The 17,949-nt window shown below is 49.0% G+C and overlaps 1 protein-coding gene across 2 annotated transcripts in view; it reads left to right on the plus strand.

Annotated features, from left to right (window-relative positions):
- Positions 1-3,056: 3,056 nt before the first annotated feature.
- Positions 3,057-17,949, plus strand: part of LOC128419710 (Golgi integral membrane protein 4-like) — a 45,270-nt gene continuing 30,377 nt past the window's right edge. For both annotated transcript variants that reach the window (XM_053400725.1, XM_053400726.1), the window contains exons 1-2: positions 3,057-3,717; positions 16,690-16,764. In XM_053400725.1, the coding sequence (XP_053256700.1) occupies positions 3,531-3,717; positions 16,690-16,764 (262 nt within the window). In that variant the 5' untranslated portion in view covers positions 3,057-3,530. The remainder of the gene's footprint in view (positions 3,718-16,689; positions 16,765-17,949) is intronic.

A 17,949-nucleotide genomic window follows, 5' to 3' on the forward strand; every position in this document is an offset into this window, starting at 1 on the left:
GAATTTCCATCTCACAGAGAAATCCTCTATCTTCTGGCTTTGGTGGAGCTTTGAAAAGAGGATGGAGAGACTGGGATTTTTTTTTTTTAAAGCAAAATACAACAGTCTAGCTATAAATATGCCTATCTGGACCCACCTCATAGCCATTCTGAAATATTGATTGTCTCTCTCTTTTCTTGCAGAGAGGCTGGTTTCAGGTCTGCATCAGTATCGATCCCATTGCAAAGTAACTTGGACTGTTGCAAAGACCCCGTGAGAAAGAGGTGGGGGTGGAGGGTGGGAGAATATCAGAACATGGGGTGCTAAGCAAAAGTTAAAGGTAAAGGGACCCCTGACCATTAGGTCCAGTTGTGGCCGACTTTGGGGTTGTGCGCTCATCTCGCTTTATTTGCCGAGGGAGCTGGCATACAGCTTCCGGGTCATGTGGCCAGCATGACTAAGCCGCTTCTGGTGAACCAGAGCAGCACACGGAAACGCCGTTTACCTTCCTGCCGGAGCGGTACCTATTTATCTACTTGCACTTTGACGTGCTTTCGAACTGCTAGGTTGGCAGAAGCAGGGACCGAGCAATGGGAGCTCACCCCGTCACGGGGATTCGAACCGCCAACCTTCTGATCGGCAAGTCCTAGGCTCTCTGGTTTAACCCACAGCGCCCCCCTGCGTCCCACGCAAAAGTTATGGTGCCTCAAATCTATCTGGCCGCTCTTGATTCCCATGATGTGTGTGTCATCGAAATAATTAACAACAACAATAGTAATGTTTATTATGTAGCATAGGAGTGGAGAACCTTTTTTACAAAACAAGGGCCACGTTCCCTTCCAGGAAATCTTCTGGGGGCCACATGCCGGGGGTGGGCAGAGCCAGAAGCAAAAGGAGGAGGTGGAGCCACAAAGGTAAATTTATTTCTGTCCAGGCAAGCAAGAGTTCAAGGGCACATTCCAGCCAGGTAGGAACGCTCAAGGAAGGTGAAAAGGGAGAGTCTTGAGGGCCACAGAGAGAGGTCTGGAGGGCCACACGGGACTGCTGAACCGAGGTTCCCCTGATTAAGTAGTTAAATATCATATCCAAAGTAGCAGCTCCATGAGTCATGTCTGTGATAAGCCTGATGGGCACTGAGGATTCTCCAAGATGGCAATTACCTTAAGAGTTCATTTGAGGATGTATAGCAGGCATAGGCAAACGTGGCCCTCCAGATGTTTTGGGAATACAACTCCCATCATTCCTAGCTAACAGGAGCAGTGGTCAGGGATGATGGGAGTTGTAGTCCCAAAACATCTGGAGGGCTGAGTTTGCCTATGCCTGATGTATAAAGTGCTTTTAGGGTTAAAATAAAGCCTTGCAGGGGAAAAGGGAACTGTAAGCTCTTTGCTCAGAGGCAGAACATCCCTGCAGCAGCTGCCCATCCTTGGGTGGAAGGCAGGGAGTCCAGCAGTAGGTGACACCAGAGCCAGTGACAGGCAGAGCCAAGTAATACCATTTTTGGCCGCCTCCTCCTTGCCAAGTTCTACAAGGGGAAACCCTGGGACTAAGGAGAGGGCAGGCAGTGTCCAAGAGTGAGCCGGCAGCAAATCACACTATTCTAAGTTGGAGTTAACTCTTTATTAGCAAAAAACCACGATCCTTCCTGATTTCCTCCATGAAAATTATTTGCTGAGACTGAACGTTCCCACCTCCTCACAGCCATCCACAGTGGTACCTCGGGTTAAGTACTTAATTTGTTCCGGAGGTCCGTATTAACCTGAAACTGTTCTTAACCTGAAGCACCACTTTAGCTAATGGGGCCTCCCGCTGCTGCCGCTCCGCTGGAGCACGATTTCTGTTCTCATCCTGAAGCAAAGTTCTTAACCGGAAGCACTATTTCTGGGTTAGCGGAGTCTGTAACCTGAAGCGTATGTAACTCGAGGTACCACTGTAAGTGCTTTCCTTTCCAGGGCTTTCCCCAAGCAATCGGAGACTGGGCCTGCATGAAAGCCTGCTGTTGCTCCGCCCATTTCAGCCCTCTTCTGGTTCTGGAAGACAAGTGAGGAGGGATCTTGTGGCAGCAGGTGGGAGAGACACCCCTGACTCTTCACCAGCCTTACTCATCTCTGCCTCTTGGCCCCCATCCTTACCTGCTTCTGGACTGCTCTCTGCCACAGACTCTCCCAGCTCACTAACCCCGGGAACTATAGCTTACCCCTCGCATTGCTACAGTTCCCACCAACACAGAACAAGAGGCAGTTTCCAGGGTTCTTGGGGAGCCGGCACAGCCAAGGTTAGGAAGGGCGCAAGGGATCTGCGATCCCCTAACCGCGCCACTGAGCCGGATTTCAGCAGCGATCCCCGGGGGCTGGTCAGCGGGGCTTGCTTCCGAGTGAGCGCGCAGCGGGCTTGACAGTCTCGCGCGCCCCGCGCGAAAAGCGCATCCCACTCCATTGCAACCCTGCTCTTTGGCGATCCCTGGGATCTTATTCCTCCGACTCCTCCCCCGCCTCTCCCCTCCCCCGCCTCTCCACCCCCTCCCCTTTCCCCTGATGCTCCCACTGCCGCCCCCTTTCCTTCCTAGTTCAGCTCCGCCCAGCTCCGCATCCTCCTTCCACCGCCGCCAACCACCTCTCTCAATCTCTCTCTCTCTCTCTGCATATAGCAAAATTGTCCTTCTCCTCCTCCTCCTTTCGGATCCTTCCTCCAGCTCCCCAGCCGATCCTTCCCACCACCGCCACCCGGTTTCAAGTTGGAGGAGGGAGAATCCGGAGGAAAGGAGACCAGAAAGGAGTCAATGTTTTTGCAGCCGCCTGCAAATCCTGCGGTCAGTTTCCTGGTCCGTTTCCACGCTTCCCTTGGGGACCCTGCTTCGGCTTCCTCTCTCCGTGTTAAGATTGTTTGCAAGTTTTTCAGGGGAGGGAGAGGGTAGCTTGCGATAATAAACTGCCCCCTAGTGTTGCGCGTGTAGCTGCTGGGCTGGGCGAGGGGGCTGGGCGGGAAAGGAAGTTCCTTAAACCTGGGAAAGTCCTCCGTGCGCATAGAAACTTTGGTGATCCGTATCTGTGGTCCTGCTTTTTCTGCCAACCCCCAACCCCCCCCCGCGCGCTTCCTACAGCACAAGGAAAAAGGAAGTTTAAGAAAAAGTTTTCTCCTGTGCACGCGCACACACCTGGACTCGAGAAGAAAGGAAACAGCGGAAGGAGATGGAATAAAACAGTGCAATCTCTGGTAGGTTTTTTTTTTTTAAATTGTTGGGCTTTTAAACCCCAGCAGTTTCTAGCTGGAAAGAGATGAGCTTGCCCTTTGCCCCAGCCTCTATTCCTTCTCACTGACTATGAGGATTGTTAAGCCAGCCTGGTCCTGTAAAGAGAAGAGGAAAAGGAAGGATCCTCCTCCATCTGGGAGAATTTAAAGAAAGACCATTATTATTATTGTTATTTCAGCGGACTGGCCGTTCGGAAAGAGGGCAAGTTGCTGTTCTTGGGGTGCTCACGAAAACTCAGACCAGATGGTACGGCGGCGAAGAAAAGTGAAGAAATAAATCCTTTGGCAAGGAAGCTGCCGGGATGGGGACTGGGCTGTGCACCAGGAGGCAAAAGGGCCTCTTGCAAACAGGATTTTGCCTAGTGGCCGTGGCCTGCCTGGCATCCGGAGCGTTCCTGTACAACCACCTCCAGCAGAAGGTGAAGTCCGCAGAAGCCTTGGCTTTGAAATACAAGCAGCAACAGGAGGTGCTTTCGGCCCAATTGCAAGGTGAGAAGGGGTCTTGGCTTGCTTCGTTCGCGGTTGCGTTTCCTGCTGGTCCGTTAGGGCAGATGGGTCCTGCCCTACCAACCTCAGTCTGCCCTCAGCCAGGTCTCCCTGGCCTGCCTTCTTCCTTCCATCCAGTCCAGGGGGCGGCCCTGCCTGCCAGCTTCCTCCTCTTTAGGCTCAGTGGTGCCCCTTGTGGGACTCGGCAGGGAAGAGGATGGGGACGAAACTAGAATTAGTTGGCTCTGGTCCTTTCCCATCATGTGCAGCACACATGCATACAATTTAATATCTAAAGTAACTGGTCCATGCAGTCCAGGCGAACAAAGCCTGGGGGGCCTCCAGATCTACTCCTGAACATCAGCTGGGGCTGGGAGTTGGAATTCAAGAACATCTGGAGAACCAGAGGCTGTCTATTCCTGGTTAGTCCTGCAGAAGCTAGTCTGAGGTCACTGGGTGCTTGATGTTGTTGTTTTTATTGTTTATCAATTCATGTGCCATTTATAGGCCAAAATGGCTTCTACAACTATAAAATCCACACATAATTCAAGCATGCAATAAAACAAGTCCACATAAACCTTAAAAACGCTCCTAATTAAAAATTACACAAGCCGTGACAATTGCATAAAAAGCATGACAATGAAAACGGCTAAAACAACAAGATCAGAAGTTCCAGTTCAAGGGATTGCTTTCCTAGACAGGTGTGTCTTCAGGAGCCGGCAGAATGCCAATACTGATGGGATCTCTTGCATTTCAGCAGGGAGGGGCTTCTGCAACAGTGGTGCCACCACTAAACAAGCCTGCGTCTCGGCGAGTTGATAATCATCAGGCCATGGCAAAACTAACCAGGTCGCATTTGCTGATCATAGTGCCCTCATTGAGCAGTGGAAGGGAGCATGGTTTTTCAGGGAACCTAGTCCAGATTTATTTAAGGCTTTGCATGTAAATAGCAGAACCTTAAAACTGACTTGGTGGCTAGTAGGCAGCCAGTGCAGGTTCCTCTTTCCTGTTTTGTGTCCCACTTTGTGGTGCTCAGAAGTGTCTATATACATCTATGATAGGGAACCTGTGGACCCGCAGATGTTGGACTCCACCTCCCATCAGCCACAGCCAGCAAGGCCTGTCCTTAGGATGCTGGGAGCTGTCACCCAGCAACATCTGTAGGACCACAGGTTCCCCAGCTCTGATGGACCTGGAAGCTCCATCAAATGATCATCATGCATCTGCACTGATAGTCCTGCCCTACATGGGTGTGTCTAACTGTTGGCGGTGGGTAAGCTTTGAGCTATCTAAGTTTACCACCATATTTGGTGACAAACTTGGTGCAGCTAGGTGATTTTAGATTCCAGGGTTAATAGTCTTAGACTGCGGACAAAGGGCAGTTTATACCATTTCCCCAGCTGCTGATTTCCGCATCACACCTGAGCTTTCGCAAGACATAAAAACCGCTTCCAGAAATATAGCAGAAAGTCGCGTGACTTCAGCGCTCGTTTCTAAGTTACTTTTTCCTGGAAGCAAATACCGTATTTTTTGCTCTATAAGACTCACTTTTTCCCTCCTAAAAAGTAAGGGGAAATGTGTGTGCGTCTTATGGAGCGAATGCAGGCTGCGCAGCTATCCCAGAAGCTATCCCAGAAGCAAGAGGGATTGTTGCTTTCACTGCGCAGTGATCCCTCTTGCTGTTCTGGCTTCTGAGATTCAGAATATTTTTTTCTTGTTTTCCTCCTACAAAAAAAGGTGCATCTTGTGGTCTGGTGCATCTTATAGAGCGAAAAATATGGTAACATGGAACTGAGCACTAAACTTGGGCTCCACTCTGATGCCTTAGAGGTCATTGGTGGGTTTGGCTGCCCAGCAGGGAAACGCCAAAGGAAAACATCAGGGAAGACCAGCTAGGAGGGCGGGAAATGCCACTGGAATGACCCTGGCGCCATAGACTTCCCCTGTTATTTTTGTTCATGATACCAGACTCATTGAATGACTATTGGCCATGCCACCTGGGGGGTGATGGGAATTCTATGTCATCCAGAACTTCTGGAGGGGACCAGGTCAGGGAAATCCAATTTAGGGGGCTTGCTCATTATGCTCTTCAGGGTTTGAGAGACCAGGCCTTTTGCTGCTCGAAAAACCTGAGGTCACCAGGGATGCAGAATCACAACACAGACAACAAACAGCGTTGCTGTTCTGCTGATGTCAACTCCAGAGCTCGCCCCCTGGGATCAAAAGGCAAATAGCTTCTCCTGGCACCATGCGCTGGCTATTAGTCTGGAAGGACCCCCTGGAGAGTTCAGGAAGGAGCTTTAAACATACCAGAAGCAGCAGCAGCACTGTTTGTTTTTCATTATCTCTTCCCTGCCTCCAACTCACATGCAGGCATTCTTCAGAAACTTGCAGTTACTGAACTCAGAGCTCATGTCCAATGGAGGGACATTCTTATGTTATAGCAAAATGTCCCCTCCTCGCTGCTCCCGGATTGACGGGTAACTGGTGGTCTCTGGGACTGGATCCAGCTGCTTGGCAGATTTCGCCCTTCCTGCCTGCCTCTTGGCAGGGTTCTCATCCAGGCCTGATCAAACGTTTGGCAACAGTTTTGCTGGTGTGGGAAAGGGAAGGCGGGGATTGATTTCTCATTTCTGCAAGGAATATGCCGTATTGGCCTGAATATAAGCCGCACCCAAATATAAGCTGCACCATTAAAATTGCCGGTGACCTTTTCTCTTCCTCGCTCTCTCCCTTCCCGGCCTTGGGGGAGAGGATGGGGGACTACGCATGGGGCAGGTGTCACCTTGCTGTGCTCCTGGCGCTGTTTGCCCCACGCTCCTGGCTGCATACCGTAAGGTTGCGAATATAAGCTGCGCTTTAACTTTTCACGGTTGGAATTTGGGGGGAAAGTGAGGCTTATATTCAGGCCAATACAGTATCCCACGCTTTGCTGTTTTAAAGGTAAAGGTAAAGGGATCCCTGACCATTAGGTCCAGTCGTGACCGACTCTGGGGTTGTGGCGCTCATCTCGCTTTATTGGCCGAGGGAGCCGGGGTACGGCTTCCAGGTCATGTGGCCAGCATGACTAAGCCGTTTACCTTCCCATCGGAGTGGTACCTATTTATCTACTTGCACTTTGACATGCTTTCGAACTGCTAGGTTGGAAGGATCAAACTGCTAGGTTGGCAGAAACTGCTAGGTTGGTTTGCTGTTTGGGGCTTTGCTAAATGCGTGCAGTGCAGGCCTGGGAGACTGGTTCCGTACTTACCTCCCCCCCCCCCCGTTTTCAGGGTCTACCACTTCCTTTAAAAACAAAGCAAGGTGCTGGTCCTCATGATTCTTAATAAAGAGCAGATATAAATAGGAACGTGGGACTGATCTAATCAGATGCGCTTGCGGAAGTCAGAGCAAGAGCTTTTGCCAGGTGCCTCTCCCCAAATCTACTCTGGGGGGGTTGGGAGAACCCCAGGACAGCGTATGGGGGGGAAGAGGGGGGAGATAATCCCATCAGGGGAAGCAGAAGTGCTTGTGGTAATGGAACAATTAATTTCACTGGGTCTACTCTGAGGAAGACTTAGTTGGGCAGTAGCCGGAATTTTTTTTTTACTGTGCCTTTATCACGTTGCTTATAGACGATATTGTTTTGCTCCTGCAATGGTTTTGGGATGGGCAGGCGTATACTGCTGCGGCATAACAAATAATATTGTAGCGCTACCGTGATAAAAAATGTAAAACCAAATGACAAAAAACCATTTAGAAAGTTAAAAACAGAAACCAATTAAACCATAGTGGAAGGACGTATTCTTAATAGCTTGCAGAAGCCTGGCAGAAGAGAAGGGTTTTCAGCAGCAGGCGTTTGGCACAGAAGGTGCCCACTGAATTTCTTGCTAGCAGGGTATTCTACAGGACTGGGCTGCTTATAAGAGTCTGACTGAGGCGGCGTTTTTAATGACGTGTTGCAGATACACCCACCAAAAACCCAGGACCAAACAGCAGCCCGGAGAGGGACCCTTTGGTGTCCACATTTGCTAATTGGGGAGGGTTTCCTTCAGTTCCCTGGCTTCAGCAGCTCTGATTCCAACCGCCGCCTTGGTGATTGTTCCTCTATTACTTTTCCCAGAATGCCTAGGGAAATGCCTCCTTCTGGGCCATTGCAGAGAAGAAAAACCCCCAAACCCAAATTCTGGCCCTTTCACCCATGCCAGATGGCTCCTTTGAAGGAAGGGCCATAGTTTAGTGACAGAGCACCTGCATTGCATGCAGAAGATGCTGGGTGGTGTATTGGTTATAGCGTCACATTAAGACGTGGGAGACCAGGGTTCAAGTTCCCACTAGGCCAGGTGACCTTGAGCTGGTCACTGCCTCACAGCCTACCCTTCCTTGCAGAGTTGTTGTGGGGATTCAGTGAGGGTGGGGAGAGAACCAGGCCCACCAGCTTGAGAGCCAGTGTGGTGTAGTGGTTAAGAGCGGTAGACTCGTAATCTGGTGAACCGGGTTCGCGTCTCCGCTCCTCCACATGCAGCTGTGACCTTCGGCTAGTCACACTTCTCTGAAGTCTCTCAGCCCCACTCACCTCACAGAGTGTTTGTTGTGGAGGAGGAAGGGAAAAGAGAATGTTAGCTGCTTTGAGACTCCTTCGCGTAGTGATAAAGCGGGATATCAAATCCAAACTCTTCTTCTTCTTCTTCTTCCTTGGAGAAAAGGCTGGGGCAGAAAGGCAATCTGTCCATCAATCCCTGGCATCTCTAGGTAAGGCAAAGAGGCCCGAAAGCCCAGGGAGCTGCTGCCAGCCCGTGCTGACAGTACTGAGCTCCATGGGCCAAAGGTCTGGCTTGGTGTAAGACAACTTTCTGCATTCCTTTCCAGCCCTCCATCTGATATCCAAAGGGCTTCTAAATGTTTTTCCTGCATGCTTTGCTTGGGGCCCGGCCGTGAGCTCTGGCATTCTGGCCGAGCGCCAGTTCTGGTAATTACGGCTAGAGATGCCCGCTCTGCTTTCCCAGCTGGCTACACTTTTCTAGAATAGAACTGTGGAGCAGGAGAGAGAGAGAGAGACCCTCAAAGGTCTTCTAATCCCATCGTCCAGACCAAGCTTGACGAAAAGCCCTGGCAGAGACGAGCTCGAAAAACGTTTGAGCTGCGGTTGTGGGCAAAAATCTTAGAAGCATGGAAGAAGAAAGAAGTATAAAGGGTTTTTCTCTGTGTGTGCGTAAGTCACATACGGATAAAATCTCCCTTGAATAGCAAACTCGGCTGCTGAGTGCCAATCAAAACAGGGCTGTTGAGAAATATAAAGGGAATCTCGGCAGACTTGGGAGAAGAGTGAAATTGGTAGAGGTTCGAGATACCCTCTAACACATGACCCTTTAAAAGCAAACAGACCTAAGGGTGCAAAAAATCCCAAAACACCTCCTCAGCCTTTTAAAAAGCTCCATGAGCACTGAACATTTTTAATGCAAGCAGGGGACAGGCAGATCTGGAGGCAGGCATGACTGGGGCACATTTAAAGCCCATGGCTTCCCCCCAAAGGATCCTGGGATCAGTGGCGTAGCGTGGGTTGTCAGCACCCGGGGCAAGGCAAGTAATTTGCACCCCCTAACCTGTGGATTTGCGCCCCCTAACCCGTGGATTTGCACCCCCTAACCCTAACCCCCAGATGTTGCGCCCGGTGCGGCCGGGCCCCCCTGCACCCTCCACGCTACGCCACTGCCTGGGATTCGTACTTTAGCCATCCCAGAGAAGCAGTTCTGAGCACCCTTAACAAACTACAGCTCCCAGGATTCTTTGGGGGAGGTCACATGCTTGAAATGTATGCTGGGTTACGCAGGTACCATGAAACAGTACCATTTATTCCAGGTCCTATCGGGCAGCATGCAAAGGATATGCAGGCATATCTTAAAAGGGCTTTTAAAAATTGCAGAGGGCATTCTCCCTTCTCTCTCTCTCTCACACACACACATGCGCAAGAGGGAATGATTTTCCCCTAAGAGATTGTTCCATGACTGGGTTTAATCCCCTTCTGTCAAACTCCCTTGACCATCATTGCCGCATCTTAACAGGATGGCAACTGGCATGTGCCCCTCACTCCTGTGTGGCTCAGTGGCAGAGTGCCTGGTTTGTACGCAGAAGGTCCCAGGTTCGATCCCCTCCCACCTGAAATCCTAAAGAGGTGCTGCCAATCAGTGTAGACAACACTACTCTGAATGAACCAAGGGTTTGACTCAATATAAGGCAGCTTCCGATGTTTCCTCGAATTTTGATTTGGTCCACTCCGGGGATAGATACATCACTCCTTTTTTTCTTTTCTGAGTGTGTAAATCAGCTCTTAGCTGGCTGGCGAAGTGTCTTCTCCCCCTCTCTTCCCTTAGAGATCACTTCCAAAATGGCAAACAGACAACAAGAGAGAGAGAGAGGAATGTTCTTAAATTCTGCGGAAAGCCTGCGGGAATGGTTATTTCTCCACGCCGAAGCCTGCTGGCACATCTGCCTTGCTGGAAACGTTAACAAAGAGAAGAAGCTCTCTCTGCAAGTTATTGCTCCTGGGGGATTTTTTAAAGAGGCGTTTTAGTAGCTGCTCGTAATGGCTGGATGGGACATCAGCCAGCTCAGCTCATAGTTCTGCAGTTCTCTGCCTCTTGGAGCCTCCTGCCCCCTCCTCACATCCTTATTTTTGCTCTGTTCAGTTATCTGCGTTGGTGCCTAGAAAGACAGGGCAGTGCGGGGTAGTAGTCAGAGCAGGCGTGGGGTGAAAACTTTGATCCTCCAGATGTTGCTGAACTACAACTCCCATCAGCCTTCACTAGAATAGCCAATGGCCAGGGGAGATGGGAGTTGTGGTTCAGCAATGTCTGGAGGGGCAAAGGTTCCTCATACTTGGTTTAGAGTAGCCTTTCTCAACCTGTGGGTCCCCAGATGTTGTTGAACTACAATTCCCATCACCCCTAGCTAGCAAGGCCAGAGCTCAGGGATGATGGGAGTTGTAGTCCAACAACATCTGGGGACCCACAGGTTGAGAACCGCTGGTTTAGAGTGTTGGACTAGGACCCAGGAGATCAGTCTCAGATCCCCAGTCCAGCGGGGTGGTGTGGGGCCTGTCACTGACTCTGAGCCTAGTCAACCTCACAGGGTGCTGTGATGATAAGAGGGTGATTCTGAGTATAGGGCTGCCATATGTCTGGGATTTCCCAGACATATCCAGGATTCGTCCATCGTAAATAGCGTCCAGGCGGAATTTCCGAAAATCAGAAAACCTGGGCACATGGCAGCCACCCATGTTGGAAGTGTCGATTTTTTGCTGAATTTCCTTAAAAATAGCTTAAAAACTTTGCCCCCAAAAAGCTCAACAACATTTCCAGATTTTTTACTTCTTGAAATATGGCAACCCTATCTTGAGTAGGTCTAGCATTGGCTACCACCCCTAGCAATTGACAAAGCCCGTTGGGAATTGAGTCCAGCCAATTCCCTCTGCCTTGGATCTATCTATTACTGCCGTGATGGTGAATCCGTGGACTGATAGATGTTGCTAGAAGTCATTTCCCATCAGCCTCAGCCAGCCTGGCCAGTAGTTAGGGTTGATGGAAGTTGTAGTCCAGAGGTCTGCAGGCAGAGAGGATGGGCTGTATTTTATTTCTAATAGGTTTTGTAAATTTCCAAGAGATGCATATTATTTAAGCCCCCTCCTGTTATTGTGTTTTCCGTTTGCAAGCTAATATACACATCGCTTATATTAGGGGAATAATACTTCCCAGCAGTCAAATCATCATCTTTTTCCAGATAATTTTCCTACCATCAATGTCATATTCTTTATGTAATTTAAACCAGGGGTTTGGGGACTTGTTTGGCCCAAAGGGTCAGATCTTTATCTCCCCATGCCATGGGCCAACTTTGGCAACTCGGCTGGCCCCCACCTCTCAACCATCATCTCATGTCATAATGATGCTGGCTGACTGAGAGTTGGGCAGTCCCCGCCCCCCTGTCAAAGTTGACCGGGGGGGGGGCGGGTTAGTGAAGCACCACATAGGAGGATTGAACTTTGCACTCACAAGCTGATAAGCAGAGGGTTCAATCCTGCTGGCTCAAGGGGTCTGCTTCATTGGCACATTCAGCTGTATTGAACAGTATTATTATTATTATTATTATTATTATTATTATTATTATTATTACCCCTCCCATCTGGGCGGCTTCCAACATAATAATAATAATAATAATAATAATAATAATAATAATAATAGTGATAAAAGATCAAACATTAAAAACTTCCCTAAACAGGGCTGCCTTCAGATGTCTTCTAAAAGTCAGATAGTTGTTTATTTCCTTGACATCTCATGGGAGGGTCTTCCAGAGGGCGGGCATCACTACTGAGAAGGCCCTCTGCCTGGTTCCCTGTAACCTCACTTCTCTTAGGGAGGGAACCACCAGAGGGCCCTCGGAGCTGGACCTCAGTGTCCAGGCAAAACGATAGGGGTGGAGATGCTCCATTAGGTATACTGGGCCAAGACTGTTTACGGCTTTAAAGGTCAGCACTAACACTTTGAATTGTGCTCAGAAACATACTGGGAGCCAATGTAGGTCTTTCAGGACCAGTGTTATATGGTCTCAGCAGGCACTCCCAGTCACCAGTCTAGCTGCCGCATTCTGGATTAGTTGTAGTTTCTGGGTCACCTTCAAAGGTAGCCCCACTTAGAGCGCATTGCAGTAGTCCAAGTGGGAAATAACCAGAGCATGTACCACTCTGGTGAGACAGTCCGCAGGCAGATAGGGTCTCAGCCTGCGTACCAGGTGGAGCTGGTAGACAGCTGCCCTGGACACAGAATTGACCTGTGCCTCTATGGACTGCTGTGAGTCCAAGATGACTCCCAGGCTGCGCACCTGGTCCTTCAGAGGCACAGTTACCCCCTTCAGGACCAGGGAGTCCTCCACACCTGCCCACCCCAGCAGTATTGAACTCCACCAAGGGGATGCACAGGCAGGTGTGGTTTGAGGAAACTGGTCTCCAGGCTGTAGGTTTACCACCTGCTAGCCCAAAAAGCCACTGTCAGCGAACTATTACCCTCCTCTTCTGCATTGGATTAGGGTTCTGTTGCCGGAAAGATCATCTTGGATAAACCGGCTAGCTAAACAGACAATGTCATCACTGTGCCTTTTCAAGATCTAGCCTAGAACTGCTCCAAAACTTCTCAGCTTACACCCACCCCAGTTAAAAGCAAAAATATATTTTGGAGCTTCAGCCTTCCATGGAGAATATTTGGTAACAACAACCTCCTGCTGCATTTCACCACCTGCGGTTACAGTGGGAAATTTCAGGTGTAGCTGTGGATCCTGCCCACTATGTTTTAATCTAGTGGAAGGGAGCGATGGGCTCAGACCTTGGCTTCTCCTAGTGTTCCTCTCTATCCTTGTGGCTTCCTTCAGTCCAAGAGTCTTAACTCTAAACTAACAAGAGTGTTTGTTGCATCAAATATTATAGAGGCCGAAATTTCTCACAAGAGTTAATTCTTCAGAATTCCCCCCCCCCCCGACTTTTCAAAAATTAAACACCCTTTGCACATTTCACTGACCCTCACCCAAATGTCTGTGGCTATATTATTATTTTTTAAGCTGTACATAGAAGAGAATACTCTGAGGGGAAACCCTGTGAGTGATTTCAGCTTAGCTTTAGAGTCTAACTATCTTTACATTGAAGGAGAGTTTGTGAGATCCAGAGAGGAGAGTGAAAGGCAGTCGGTCGGTTATATCTTTAGTGTGAGCTGGGATAAATTCTCAGAGGACTTGTTCATATCCTGTCACGTTGTGCCTGGCGAGACTCTGTGGTATGCGGCTCAAAATACACCCTTCCATACAAGGCAGGTCCATTCTGAGGCACCTCTGAGGGGGCAGAAACAAACATATACCTCTCTCCTATTTGGGGCGCAGATAGGTGGACAGACAGAAAAAGGACAGTGGTGATTCCCCACCCTCAAATCCTAGAGGGTGACATTACAGAACGTGCCCTCAGGCACACGTGAAATTGGTGGGATATGCATGTGTGGTGGAATGCAAAAAAGCCACAGAATTTGGCTGCGATAAAGGCAGCTTCCTGAGAATCTCAGCTTCCGCATTATAAACGGTGCAGGTTCCTAGTCCTTAGCATGCTGCTGCTTCCGCTTTGTGCCTGCCCTTCGTACCTGTTCCCTTCAATCATGTATATATGCCTTCCCTGGTCCTGTTTTGCAACCCAAAATAAGCATCTCCCTCGTTGCCACTTTGAACTCCAAAATACGGGTGAATTGCAGTGTATAGCTGTCAGTTGGATCACCACAGAAATGGGTCCGCCTCTCCCCCATGTAACTTAGTCCAAAACAGAGCTCTGTGTCTTATCGCCCAAATCCATCGAGGCTTCATCAGAGAACGAGATCCTTGGGCTTGGCATTTCCCCACCCCCCTCACCAGAAAGCCCGCTGCTCGGTAGGGTTCCAAGTGCCTTTAAAAGTGCATTAAAAGTCATTGTTAAACATCCATGAAGGTTGAAAGGGATGCCTGGAGGTCCTTTTCACTCAGCAGCGAGAAATCAACTGGAGCCTTGTACTTGTTCTTTCTTGATCAAAGAAAGAAAGAAAAAAGGAGAGAGAGAGAGAAGGAACTCATCTGTCACATCAAATGCAGATTTTAAACTATTTTTGTTCATATTTTGCCCTCCCTTCCTCTAGCATGCTAGGTTTGGCTTGTTTGCCTTCATCACGCTGAGTGTTATTGTATTTCCTGGGCCTCTGGCTGTGATTTTTGTGGGGTGGGGGGGCAGGGGGCAGGTGGGGGGCAGGGAGACACACAAATGTCCTTGCCTTGAGACATTTATGACCTGAAAGAATGCCATTTTGGTTGGATGTGTCGTGAGCGACCCTTATTCCTCCCCACCCTCCCCTCTTTAAACGAATAAATAAAGTAGTATATTGTTTAGCTCTTTTTTTGAATGGCAGGAAGATCAGGGCAGCCTTTGAATATGGGGACCCTCCAGAATGAACCCGTACCCCAGTGTGTTGGCTGCAATGTGTCATAGCCGCAACAATAGTGCATCAACGGTTGATTTATACCAGGCCATCCGCACGTTATTCTGCTCTGTTAGTTGTTCTGCTGTGCTTTCCCAGTGTTACCACATGAGGGGCAACTTTAGAGCTATAATAAACTTTAGAGCGTTTTATAATAAACTTTAGAGCGTTTGATACCATCGACCATAACATCCTTCTGGACCGTCTTCAGGGGCTGGGAGCTGGGGGCACTGTCATACAGTGGTTCCGCTCCTTCCTCCTGGGCCATGTTCAGAAAGTGGGGGGGGGGGAATGAGTGTTCAGACCCCTGGGCTCTCACTTGTGGGGTGCCTCAGGGTTTTGTCCTCTCCCCTATGCTTTTCAACATTTACATGCAGCCGCTGGGAGAGATCATCAGGAGGTTTGGGCTGGGTGTTCATCAGTATGAGGATGATACCCAGCTCTACCTCTCTTTTAAATCAGAACCAGTGAGGGCGGTGAAGGTCCTGTGTGAGTGTCTGGAGGCGGTTGGAGAATGGATGGCGGCTAACAGATTGAGGTTGAATCCTGACAAGACAGAAGTACTGTTTTTGGGGGACAGAAGGCGGGCAGGTGTGGAGGATTCCCTGGTCCTGAACGGGGTAACTGTGCCCCTGAAGGACCAGGTGCGCAGCCTGGGAGTCATTTTGGACTCACAGCTGTCCATGGAGGCACAGGTCAAATCTGTGTCCAGGGCAGCTGTTTACCAGCTCCATCTGGTACGTAGGCTGAGACCCTATCTGCCTGCGGACTGTCTCGCCAGAGTGGTGCATGCTCTGGTTATCTCCCGCTTAGACTACTGCAATGCACTCTACGTGGGGCTACCTTTGAAGGTGACTCGGAAACTACAACTAATCCAGAATGCGGCAGCTAGACTGGTGACTGGGGGCGGCCGCCGAGACCATATAACACCGGTCTTGAAAGACCTACATTGGCTCCCAGTACGTTTCCGAGCACAATTCAAAGTGTTGGTGCTGACCTTTAAAGCCCTAAACGGCCTCGGTCCAGTATACCTGAAGGAGCGTGTCCACCCCCATCATTCTGCCTGGACGCTGAGGGCCTTCTGGCGGTTCCCTCATTGCGAGAAGCAAAGCTACAGGGAACCAGGCAGAGGGCCTTCTCGGTAGTGGCGCCCGCCCTGGGGAACGCCCTTCCAGCAGATGTCAAAGCGATAAACAACTACCTGACATTCAGAAGACATCTTAAGGCAGCCCTGTTCAGGGAAGTTTTTAACGTGTGATATTTTACTGTATTTTTGGTTTTTATGGAAGCCGCCCAGAGTGGCTGGGGAGGCCCAGCCAGATGGGCAGGGTATAAATAATAAATTATTATTATTATTATTATTACTATAATGCAACAAAATTGGGATGGAAAAATAAAACAAGGAACATTTACAACGTTTACAGACTAGAAGCAAAGGGAAGGTTATCCACGATCTCAGGAACTGCCACGCAAAAATACGATTACGATATCTTAGTGAGTTGTCAAATGCCTAGTTAACAAACAACTACAGTGGTACGTCTAATTACGTGCTTAATTCGTTCTGGAGGTCCGTTCTTAACCTGAAACTGTTCTTAACCTGAAGCCTCCCGCTGCTGCTGTGCCGCCGGTGCGCAATTTCTGTTCTCATCCTGAAGCAAAGTTCTTAACCTGAAGCACTATTTCTGGGTTAGGGGAGTCTGTAACCTGAAGCGTATGTAACCCGAGGTACCACTGTATTTAAAATTTATAGTAGATAAAGCGGGGGAAATGGCAGGATAAATAACACAGAGACACCAAGCAGGCTTGTTCCATTTGCATCCTTTATGCTGACAACCTGAGCTTGGCACAGAACCCAGGTTTATTTATTTGTTTTTAAATCCTCGTCTGAAAATCACTTGGGTAGAGGACGGGTGTTGCGAAGTTTTGCTGCTTCATATTTGTTTTTCTTTCCTTCTCCTTCTCTCCCCCTCAGTTGTTTACGAACACAGATCACGGCTAGAACGATCCTTGCAGAAAGAGCGAGGGGAACACAAGAAAACAAAAGAAGGTAAAGTTGTGGGTTTTTTGCCTGAAGTAAATTCAAAGAGGCGTTTGCTCAAAACAGCAGAAGATGCTGCTTTGGAAAGGGCCTTTTTGGTGGCTGCTCCCAAATGTTGGAACTCCTCCCTCAGGAAGCTAGATTGGCTCCCTCCTTCTTGTCTTTCCGCCGGCAGGTGAAGACGCTTCTTGTTCCAACAGGCTTTGGGGAACTGCCTGCTTTTAATGAAAGGCTTGGCACTGTTTTTATTGTAATTATCAGTATGGTTCTAATAGGTGTGTGTGTGTGTGTTTTAATTCAATCAATGCTTAATAGTTTTTTAAGTGAAAATCCCCCCAAAAAATGTTGAGGTTTTTTTTGGGAACAAAATTACATTTCCCGGACGTATGGCAGCCCTAGCAAAATGGATGCTGTAGCACTAAGCTATGAGCCTTGTCAGGAACATTGAAGCTGCCCCATGCTGAGTCTGACCATTGTCCCATGCTAAGGCTTCGTCCTGTCCTGTATAATACAGGATTGTCCCGAATTTCAATGTAAAATGCTATGTCCTATATTGATTCAGTACAGGAGGCAGTTTGTCCTGTATTTCCGTTTTGCTGATTCTCTCCCTCTGTCTCTCTCCCATACCTTCCAACACTTTGAAGCCAAAATCCGGGACGCCATCTTGCCGTTTTTTGCCGTGAGAGCAAGGTGGCCATTTTGTTTGCCATGAGCGTCTCGCTTCTCAGTCCAAAAAAGCACTTTTTCACACACAGCACCCCCAAATGCATGTTTGGGGGCACTGCATGAAATTGCAGCCCTGAAAATTTTGGGGGAGGGGGAATTTCACCGCGAAATCGTGTGAGATCGTGGCAACCAAAATGGCCACCGTGCTCTCACGATAAAAAACAGGATGTCCTGTTTTCCCCCCACTGTTAAGTTGTGGGCGAACATATCAGACGACACAGCGATTCTTCCAAAGCAGCTCTTTATTTGTAAGCTGGAACAGAACTGAACTAAGGAGCTCAGTCAGCCTGCTTATATAGAGCTCCACTAGAATGCAACAGTAACCATTTTCTGTAACTAGCCAATCACTGAACGTCACTTTTGATCCTTCATTTGCATACAAACTATCCAATCACTGAATGTCACTTTCGATCCTTCATTTGCATAACTATCTACAGTATCCCCCTGCTGGCCCAGGGTGAGAACTTC

The sequence above is a fragment of the Podarcis raffonei genome, chromosome 8 (genome assembly GCF_027172205.1).
Source record: "Podarcis raffonei isolate rPodRaf1 chromosome 8, rPodRaf1.pri, whole genome shotgun sequence".
Lineage (NCBI taxonomy): Eukaryota > Metazoa > Chordata > Lepidosauria > Squamata > Lacertidae > Podarcis > Podarcis raffonei.